The 10,574-nt window shown below is 62.3% G+C and overlaps 1 protein-coding gene across 1 annotated transcript; it reads left to right on the forward strand.

The window, feature by feature from the left end:
* The first annotated feature begins 222 nt into the window (after window positions 1-222).
* CSTB (cystatin B) lies at window positions 223-3,462 on the forward strand. Its single transcript, XM_041735176.1, has 3 exons — window positions 223-406; window positions 2,800-2,901; window positions 3,067-3,462. Exons 1-3 carry the CDS (start codon window positions 341-343, stop codon window positions 3,193-3,195), a joined length of 297 nt encoding a protein of 98 aa, XP_041591110.1. The 5' UTR covers window positions 223-340; the 3' UTR covers window positions 3,196-3,462.
* The last annotated feature ends 7,112 nt before the right edge of the window (window positions 3,463-10,574 follow it).

Here is a 10,574-nt window from a genome sequence, read left to right on the forward strand (position 1 = left end):
CCTGGCCCCGCCCCGACTCCGCCCCCACTGGCCCCGCCCCTCCTGGCCCCGCCCCTGACTCCGCCCGCCACTGCCGGCCCCGCCTAGACTCCGCTCCCACTGGCCCCGCCCCGACTCCGCCCCCTCCTGGCCCCGCCCCTCCTGGCCCCGCCCCCGACTCCGCCCGCCACTGCCGGCCCCGCCCAGACCCCGCCCCTCCTGGCCCCGCCCCGCCCCACGTGACCGCCGCCCGCTTTAAGGGGAGCGGGTTCCGGGGCTCGGGGTTCCGCTGGGCCGCGCCGCTCGGTCCTCCGCCTGCGCCTCCGTCCGCGCTCCCGCCGCCGCCGCCGCCGCCGCCAGCATGATGTGCGGAGCGCCCAGCGCCTCGCAGCCCGCCACGGCCGACACCCAGGCCATCGCCGACCAGGTAGGCGGCAGCGCGCGGGCCGCACCCGCCGGGCCCCGGGGCCTCCCGCAGCGCCGCAGGTGCCGAGCCGGGCGCAGGGGGGACCCCGGCCCCACACCCTCCCCCGCTCACACCCGGCCCCGGCCCGGCCCCGGCCCGACCTCCTCCCCCGCCCCACCCCCGCCCCGGCACCCTCCCCCTCCCCCTCCCCCTCCCCCTCCCCCCCCCTCCCCCTCCCCGCCGCCCAGGCCGGTGACTCACCCCCACGGACCCGTGAAAAAGGAATTTGCCGGCCCTGCCGCGAGCCCCGCCTGCGCCGCCCCCGCTCCCCGCAGCCCCGGGCCCAGGCCCTGCCCTTCCTCCCCCGCCTGCTCTCAGGCCCGTGTTGACCATGTGACAGTGGCCTGCGGCCGCGGTGCTGGCACTGGGAGAAACTGAGGCAGCCACCGGGTCAGGGGACATTCTGCACCCGCCCAGGAGCGCCCCGCATCCCGGCCCCGTCCTGGTGCTGTCCTGTGCCCTCCCCCGCCTCCGCCCAGGCCCGTCCCCGCAGGCTGCTGACCCGCAGCCCCCCAGCCCAGCCGGGCCTCCGAGCCCCCTCCCGGGTCAGTACTGGTGCCCGGAGCTGCCCTTCTGCACAGTCGAGGCTGCCACGTTGCTCCTTCCCTTGCCCCTTCCCTCCCCTCCGCTGGGGTTTTCTTACCATCCCGTCCCCGCAGCAGGGCTTTCCTGCCGCCACCCCCTGAAGCAGGCAAAGGGACAGGTGATTCCTTCCCAAACCCCTGGGCCCCAGCTTCGTAAGCTGCCCGCAGAGCCTGTTCGCTGCAGAGCTAGCATGGCGCTTCGCACAAACAAGGGGGCTCCAGGTGAGAATTCAGACACAGGTAGGCCCAGGTGGGGAGGCGGTTACACAGAGAGAGCACAGGAGCAGCAGGACGGTGACCCGCCCGCCCCGTGCTGCCCAGAGGCCAGCCTCCTGTCCCTTTGTCCCAGCAGGGGCACCTCCCTGAGGGCCACACACACAGCCTTTGTTTGGACTGGATGGTGACTCACCTGTGTCATGATGGTGACCCCCCACCCCACACACACACCCGACCCCGTCTCCCAGGAGCTAGCCTGTGCCCTGTGGCCCGATGACCCGAAACCCAACAACCCTCTGGAACTAGTCCTGTCCCTCCAACACAAAGTCTGTGCACTCCAGGGCCTACTGTCAACCCAGTAGGCAGCTAGAGCACTTGTAAACTAGCTTAGATTTTAAATTTAAAAGCGGGGGGGGGGGGGGGGGGCGCTGGGTGGCTCAGCAGTCGAGCATCTGCCTTTGGCCCATGGTGTGATCCCAGGGTCCTGGGATCAAGTTCTGCATCAGGCGCCCCACAGGGAGCCTGCTTCTCCCTCTGCCTGTGTCTCTGCTTCCCTTTCTTCTCTCCTAAATAAATAAAATCTTTAAAAAATCATTTTTTAAAAAAAGGCAAACCTGTTTTCCTTTTGCCGTCAAGATGCTCAGTTCCTAAAAGGTCACAGCCTTGGAAAACAACATTGACCCAAAAGTATGACTGCTCTTTGACACAAACGATCAGGATCAGCTTGTGCCCAAAGGCTCTGCTTCTTAAAGAAATCCTCTAAAGATCAGTAAAGTGCTTTTTACCTGCAGAGCCCAGAATCCGCTGCATCCTATGTTGTGGGAGACATTGAGGAACAGCTGTAGTGGCCCCAGTAGGGGAATGGTGCAGAGAACCGGGGCACATCTACGAGACGGGAGAGTACCTTTCAACTAAAGATTGTATTTAGTTGAAAATTTTGAAAATTTTGAAACATTTTACTCAATTTTTTTAAATGCTTTTTTTTTTAAATTTTATTTATTTATTTATGATAGTCACACAGAGAGAGAGAGAGAGGCAGAGACACAGGCAGAGGGAGAAGCAGGCTCCATGCACTGGGAGCCCGACGTGGGATTCCATCCCGGGTCCCCAGGATCACGCCCTGGGCCAAAGGCAGGCGCCAAACCACTGCGCCACCCAGGGATCCCATTTTACTCAATTTTTAAGAGTAAAAAAAAGTCACGCAGCCTTTCAAGCGACCCGTCCGAGGGTTAAGTAAAAGGGAAGACGGGTGGAAACCTGCATATAGTGCTGTCGTGGTGAGAATGTTAAATGACCCCATGACGTTCGTGGAGCTGGAAGGGCGGAGGTGGGCCGAGGCGCCACCATGGAAACGGGCAGATCGAGGGAGTCGTGTTCTGCGCTTCGTGGGGCGCGCTAACGGCGGAACGTCCCTCCGCGATCAAGAACAGTCGGTGGTGGTGGAGAAAACCTAACGGGCCGCACGGGAAGTGTTCACAGTGTTCAACGTGAGCAGGTAAGCTGTGAGCTCCCCTCGCGGGAGGGAGGCCACTAACGTTCTCTCCCGGCCCCCAGGTGAAGGCCCAGCTGGAAGAGCGGGAAAATAAGAAGTACACTACTTTTAAGGCCGTGACATTCAGGAGCCAGGTGGTCGCGGGGACAAACTACTTCATCAAGGTGAGCGTCAGAGCCGCAGTGGGGAAGGGGGGCAGCCGGGGGGGGGGGGGGCTACCACTCCCCGACTCCAGGGCCTGCACCATGCAGGCTGGCCCAGCAGGGGCACGTGGGGTCAGAGGTCCTGCCGGCCCCTCACTCCCCTCCCCCGACCGCACCCCATTCCAGGTCCAAGTTGACGATGACGAGTTTGTGCACCTTCGAGTATTTCAGAGTCTCCCGCATGAGAACAAGCCCTTGGCCTTGTCCAGCTATCAGACCAACAAAGCCAAGCACGACGAGCTGGCGTACTTCTAGTTCCGCTCTGAGCGGGCCCGTCCACGTGGTTCCATGTGGTTCCATGTGGTTCCATGTGGTTCCGTCCTCTCTGGGCGTGTCTGGGATCAAAAGCCAATGCCGTTGCTTTGCGGGGCCACTTAGCAGGGAGGGGCCGTCATGCACCTGTCTTGGTCACTGCTCCTAACTTCCGTGGGCGAGACAAAGTCAGCACAGTCACTCACTGACCTTCATCACGTTCATCGAGGGCTTATAGTCTCTAAATACATATTTGTAGATCTTTGCGAATTTTCTCCTTTGTTTTGGTGTTTTCTTTCATCCGAAACCATAATCACATCCAGAAGCATCAAGAGGTGCGAGTGACATGTTTATGTGGCTGTTTTACAGCCTTGTGACCGCTGCGCCATGTGGGGCCCCTCCTAGGTCACGCGCTGGCCTGAGCTGGCCGCCACCCCTTCCCCCCGCAGAGCTGAGCCCCGGGGGAGCGCCCAAGGTCACGGCGAGTGGGTGGGGGTCCCAGGATCCAGGAGCCTGTGTTCTAACCACGGCTCCCCACACCTGCCTCGACTCCGTCCTGTCTCTGGGCCTTAGTTTCCCCGTTTAATGACCAGATTTGGGGAAATCTGATTCTAGAGCATTAGCTCTTGTGTACTCAGGCGCCTTCCCACACCAGCTTACACTCTGGTAGAAACACAGATGTGCGTGCAAGAAGCCACAACAGTTCACATAACAGGATGTACGTGAAGGGGCGTCTGGGTGGCTCCGCCGGTGAAGCGTCTGCCTTTGGCTCCAGTTGTGATCTCAGGGTCCTGGGGTCGAGCCCCATGTCGGGCTCCCTGCTCAGCGGGGGTCTGCTCTGTCTCCCCGTCCCCTGCCCATGCTCTCTCTTGCTCTCTCACATGAATACATAAAATTTTCAAAAAAAAATTATATGTACGTGTAGAAGAACCGTACGGCCTCACTGAGCCTTCCCCCTGGAAGGGTCTCGAGTGTACCCTCTGAGCTGCGTGTGCTCATCCCGGGGGCACCCGGGCAACAGCACAGCTCCGGTTTTCAACAGAGGGGCCCTGCCACGAGTGGCCGGTCCTGTGGTTGGTTTGCCCCGTGTCTGCGTCCCGTCAATAAAGAGCGCACCGTTAGGGGGAGAGCAAGGGCTGGGGAGGGGTCCGTGTGGTTCGGGTCGTGGCAGAAAGTTGTCAGGGACTCGAGCTGGTCTCTGATTCCCAAACCACTCGGCGTCTGGGGCCGAAGGATCGGGCCGTCTGGATGGCGAGGGAAGGGAGAGGGCGCCAGGGTCGTGAGCGAGCAGCTTCCCGGCTCGGGGAGAGAGCCCCCGTGCGAGCCGAGTGCGTCCACCCGCCGCCCTGGAACGAGAAGGGTAAAAGCTTTCGTGACCTGCTCGACCCCTTGGCGTGGCCGATTCTGCACTGAAGCGAAGGTGTAGCCTGTCGGCGGCTCAGCACGGAGACAGCAACCCGGAGCCGGTCTGGGAGACAACCGGTGGGTCAGAGCTCGTCCGCCCCCGCCAGGGACCGTGGGGCTCCTGTCCTGCCTGCGGTCTCTGCGACACGACTGTCCTGCACTTCTGCAGCTCACCCACTGTTAGCCCACCCTGCCAGGCTGGTGTCGCCCCCCAGTCGTGCCCCCCACCCCCGCCTGGAATGGCCCCGTTATCAGCGCCATTCGCCCCTGCGAGTGCCATCTGTCTCTCTGGGACCCAGAACACAGGGACCAGGCCCAGCCCTGAGAGTCACAGACCCCGAATCTCCAGCTCCCCAGGCAGGTGGGCACCTTTCCCAGCTGCCCTCAGGTGAGTTTCCTCTCCTCTGCTCAGAAGCCTCGGCCAGTGTCACTCTTCCCAAAGCCAGATGCTGCATCCTCCCCCTGGAGCCACACGGGTCAGAGCACCGGGCCATGCCCTGGTCCGCCCTGGTCCAGCATCCTCACCAGCTCGGGGGGGTGGGGGGGCACACCCCACCACACCTGTTCCCTAACTGCTCCTGGGACGCGGTGGGGGCAGAAACCACAGCCCACGGACCCAGATGGCATCGGATGCACGTTGTCCTGGAGATAGAAGGACAAGGAATGGACAGCATCCGTGCACTGGACCCGATCGTCGGCGTGGGTCAGCTGTCATCCCCAGGTGGGTGCCTACGAGACTCCGAGCTGCTGGGAAGTGGCCTGAAGGCATTTTCTGCCCTTGCAAAGGCAGGGACACGGCTCCAGCACACAAGGGCCAGGGGACGGGTGAATTCTCCGTGGTCCAGGTCCGCACACGGGGTCTTCATCTAGAACTCAAGACAGATTACAAACTCGAGAACAGACTTGTGATTTTTTTTTTTTTAAGTATTTATTTGAGAGAGAGAGAAGGAGAGGGAGAGGGAGAGCACCAGTGAGGACAGAGGGACAAGCAAGCTTCCTGCTGAGGGGGGACCCCAACAAGGGGCTCGATCCCAGGACCTGAGCCGAAGGCAGACGCTCTGCCGACTGAGCCCCCCGGACGCCCCTCCCTGTAGCTCTCCTGATTAAGAGGGAAGAGCAGAGTGAAACCGCGCTGAGGCCCTGTCTCCGTCCTGCTCCACCGGCAGACGTCTGGAAGCTTGCTAACCCCCCAGTGGGCTGGGAGTGCCAACAGGTGCAGCCCCCGTGCGGGGACCTGGTGACCTCTCGGGACTACACAGGCATGTGGGCTTCCAGCAGGCACTCCCACGGCACGGTGACCATGAGCAGAGTCCACAGTGACCGGACGCTGGAGGAGGGGGGACTCATCGGATTCAGGGCTTCCCATCATACCCTACCCAGCTCACCTCCGCAGCCCCGGGAATGGGCCACCCTAGCCTGTCCATCCCCACCTGCCCTGGCCTCTGCGGTAGCAGCTCCGGCACCAACGTCCAACCCAGTGGGACCCACACCTGCCCTGAAGCTACGCAGCACACCCCAAAAGCCCAGAGTCGCCCACCCCCATGGGCTGGACTTCAATCCACTGGAGAAGATGGGGGGAGATGGGTGACCTGGAAGCCCTGGTCGTGGTCACACCCTGCCATGCATCTTCTCTCCCTCCCCCTGCCTTGTCCCTTCTTCTGGCCTCACCTGACACCCTCGGATGGCACCCCGCTCCCTCCCCACTACTCTAGCTCGAGGTGGGGAGCAGGCTCTTTTCCAGGAACCCAGCCTGGGAAAGCCCGCAGCAGCGTGGTCTCCAAGGTGGGGCCTGGACCCGAGGCCAGTCTTCCCACCCTCCAGGGGACGCCGGCGCCAGGAATCCTCTCTGCAGCTGCTGTTTACAGCCACGCATGGTCCTCTGCTGGACCTTTCAAGCGGAGCCTCAGAGAGAGACGGGTGACCGTGTGAGGACCCAGGTGCCCCCCCATCCCCATCACAGGACGCAGAGGGCTGAAGGATGTCCCTGGGGATGTGCCAGTGATGGGGGGACAGAGGATTAGCTGAGGACAAGGCACATCGACAAGTCCTCAAAACAGGCAGAGGGACCTTCCTCTACGGACTCAGCTGCCTGGATGTTCATACCTCGCTAAGGGCAGAAGGCAACCTCAGCCCGACCCCCAGGGGCCTGTAGATCTACTTTAACATGTAAAAATTCCTTTAGAAATGTCCTTTATCTCTAAACCCCCAAGATACGTGTTGACGATCATCCCCAAGCACACGGCCCACCGATACACATCTGAAGGGTCTCATGCCTCGGATTTATTAGAGGGTAATAAGTGACCTTTGCCCAACAATAGCTGCCCCTCAGGGTCCTGGAAACCTCGCTTCCAAGCTTCCTTCGAGAGGACGCCATCCCGAAACCCCTCCCGACTCCCAGGTGTGTAACCAGCCTCCCCTCACAGGCCCCGGGCCTCCGCTCTTCCTGCCCACGGGTCCGTCCTGGGGCTTCCATAAACCCCCCACTCTGCACCAAAGACGTCTCCGGAATCCTTTCTTGGCCGTCGGCTCCGGGCCTCACCTGTATTCCAAGACTTCATCACCAGGAACCTGCGGGTGTAACCTTATGCAGCAAGGGGACGGTTCAGATGATTACGCTAAGCATCTTGGGCTGGAGGGGTGACCCTGGACTCTCTGGGGGGCCCAATGTCATCCTGGGGTCCTTTTAAGAGGAGGCAGGGGCCAGAGTCACACTAGAGAGGCTACACTGCTGGCTGTGACGTGGGAGGGCCACCGGCCAGGAGTGCAGCTGGCAAAGGCAGAGGGTAGGTTCCCTGGAGCCTCCAGAAGGACCCAGCCCTGCGCCCCCATCTTTACCTGTCTGACCTCCACGACTGTGAGTGACTCTGCGTTGCTGTAAGCCACCGCATTTGTGGGAGTGGGTTTCAGCAGCCACAAAGTCGCCCACCAGGAGGGCCTCGCTGGCCAGCTAGGGGCACAGGAGAGCCAACAGGGGGCTCGAGAGGTGGAGTTTGAGGCCTTTGGGAGGTACAGCAGTCCCCCCTTCTCTCCCACCCTCTCCTGCCTTGCTGGCACGGCAAGGAGCCTGGCGTTCCTGGAGGCTGCCCGGGGACTTATTCACAAAGTGTGGGTGAGTCACAGTGGGAGCGCAGTACCCGCCGGGCCAGTAGGACCAGCGCTGCCCCCACCCCCACCCCCCGGGATGCAGGAACTGGGACCCAGGCGGTGGAACCTGAGCAGTGACTGAAGCACTTCTCAGACTCTGCCCTGCCGGGGTGGGGAAGGGAGCCCCCCCCCCCCCGGGGGCCCCTGCCCTCAGGGCACAGCAGGTGGGAGAGAGGGGACCGGGCCTCCTGGCGCTGGCGGTGGAGAAGGCTCTTCCGGGGGGCTGGGGGCCAGGCTGGGGGGCTTCAGGTACTAGGGGATAATTAACAGGGAGTCCCCGACAGGAAAAGAAATCACTGCCCTGTGACACCATGGCCAGAAAGAGATTTATTTGTGGATAATCGCGAGTCAAGAGGACACAGACACGGCCTGCACAGCGCTGCTGGAGGCCGTAAACCTCCCACGGACGCACGGCTGCGGCCCCAGAGCGGCCCCAGAGCGGCCCGACCCCAGAGGCCCTCCGTCCGCCTCCCTCGCAGCTGCAGCAGCCGGGCCCGGGGGCGCCACAGGCTCTGCTCCGGGGCCGCGGCCCCTCGCCCCCTCCCTGCAGCCGCTGACCTCGGAGTTACTTTCCGGGAAGGCCCGGCCAGCTCGGGTCGGGCTCTGAGTCAGCGTCTCGGGCCCCCTGTCCGTCTGGTTTTGCAACCATTGGCCAGAATCCCGACTAAAATTCTAAATCAGGGATCCCTGGGTGGCTCAGTGGTTGAGCATCTGCCTTTGGCCCAGGGCACGATCCTGGAGTCTTGGGATCGAGTCCCACGTCGGGCTCCCTGCATGGAGCCTGCTTCTCCCTCTGCCTGTGTCTCTGCCTCTCTCTCTCTCTGTGTCTATCATAAACAAATAAATCTTTAAAAAATAAATAAATAAAATAAAATTCTAAATCAGAGAGCATATGCAGCTGTAAAGTCCAAAGCATTCAAGACACCTGTCAACACAAGCCTCGTCCTTGGCTCCGGGTGGCACATGAGGATGCGCAACCAGCTCCCAAAATAGTGCCATCTACGCCGCCCGTCAAGACAGGGCTCCCGGATATTTTGGGAGGCGCAGTAAGGGCATAAAGTCTCCCTGTGCGTTTTGCTTCCCTCTGTTCTATGGGATGTGCTGAAGGTGCTGCCAAGCCCGTCAACTCTCCTTTTCCGCCCACCCCTGTGCCACGAGCTGGGGCCTGGGTGAGCTCTGAAGCCAGGGACCTCGCTCCTCAGCCCAGCACAGCGGGGGGCGCCGGGGGCACCCCAGCTCCCTCTCCAGACTGCCCGGCTCTGCTCTGCAGAGGGTGGAGGGCCGGGACCCTTGCTCTCGGGCCTTACAGGACAGTGCGGGTCGGTGAGTGACACCCAGGCCAGGTGCGTGGCCCGTGGCCTCAGGAAGGCCGTTCCCACCAGAACGGGCTCGAGGGTGGGGAGCTGCGGGGCTGGGGCGGGGGGAGCTGCACCCCCTCCCAGGGCGCAGCTGCGGCCGGGCTCACAGTCTCCTGCTCGGGCGCAGGGCTCTGCGGGGCTCCCTCAGCAGCCAGGCCTTTACCACCCGTTTCCCCCGCCAGGATTTAAAATGAAAATTCCGGGAAGAACTTCCTGTTAACAGAAAGTTTGAAGATATTCTCCAAGTCAGAACAAGAGTCACTCAAAAATTCTTGTCTTAAGCAAAGGAAGACACGGGGGTGGGGGGTGTCTGCGAGCACAACTTCTTGGGACAGGCGGGAAGTCGGTCCATGAGACACTTTTATTTTTTTTTAAAGATTTATTTATTCATAGAGACACACAGAGAGAGAGAGAGAGGGAGAAAGAGGCAGAGACACAGGGAGAGGGAGAAGCAGGCCCCATGCAGGGAGCCCCACGTGGGACTTGACCCCGGGTCTCTAGGATCACACCCCGGGCTGCAGGCGGCGCTAAACCGCTGAGCCGCCCCCCCCCCCCCCCCGGGCTGCCCAAGACACTGTTTTAATCAGCATCTTCACGCAACAGAACAGAAAACGGTTTGCACCGAGAGGAACCTGCAAAGCGCATGGGGAGACGTGCGCACTAGAAGGCCGGGATTTGAATCCGGGCCAGCCCGGGGCCAGCCCTGATGCCAGCACGGCCCCAAGGCCCCGCGCACCACGGGAGCGCCCCGTGTGATGTGTGCAAGCTCCGAGGCTGCGAGTGCACGGCTGGACTGGGCCACCACAGCGGGGCCCAAACCCGCAGGGGGGGCAGGACCCTTCTCACCGGCGAAGCCCCTCCCACCACCGCGTGCACACACCCACACACATCAGCTCTGTGGCCACACGTGGCAGGTGCTTGGTCTCTGTGCTGCGAGGGTCCAGCCTGACCAGCGCCCCCGGGGCAGAAATGAAGTAGGACGTCCTCCTGGGGGGGCAGAGTCTCATCCCTCCAGACCCACCGGCTCGAGTGCGAGGCTTCCTGGCTTGGGGCAGTGGTCCTGGCATCCCACAGCTGCCCGCCCAGGGATGGGGGGGCCTTCCGAGTGCCCACCCGGCACATACACCTGATGCGCCCCCTCCGTGAACACACAGAACCCGGCTCCACAGGAAGCGTCTGAGCCAAGAGCTGCGTGGGGTGACAGGGTGGGAAGGGAGGCCCCCACAGCCCAGCGGCGGGAGGTGGAGTGGAGGGAACTCGGGTGGGCTCAGCAGTCTAGGGGCCACATGCCTCCCCCCAAGACACGGTCGGCGAGGGCCACACTCAGAGCATCCTGGTGATCCCCTCTGCCCACTTGGGCGTCCCTCCCTGACTTCTGTCTCAGGCAGGTGCTGGGGTGGGTCTCCTGATGAGACCGTCGTGCAGGGAGACGTGTGAGAGGGACGCCCGAGCCACCAGGTGGGCGCAGAGAAGACA

This window comes from Vulpes lagopus, chromosome 20 (assembly GCF_018345385.1).
Source record: "Vulpes lagopus strain Blue_001 chromosome 20, ASM1834538v1, whole genome shotgun sequence".
NCBI lineage: Eukaryota > Metazoa > Chordata > Mammalia > Carnivora > Canidae > Vulpes > Vulpes lagopus.

Bases quoted from the DNA above. Each gene is read 5' to 3' on its own strand.
- CSTB (XM_041735176.1), top strand. From the start codon at position 341: ATGATGTGCGGAGCGCCCAGCGCCTCGCAGCCCGCCACGGCCGACACC. The intron at 407-2,799 runs GTAGGCGGCAGC...CCCGGCCCCCAG, and splicing joins CCCAGGCCATCGCCGACCAG to GTGAAGGCCCAGCTGGAAGA. The intron at 2,902-3,066 runs GTGAGCGTCAGA...ACCCCATTCCAG, and splicing joins GGACAAACTACTTCATCAAG to GTCCAAGTTGACGATGACGA.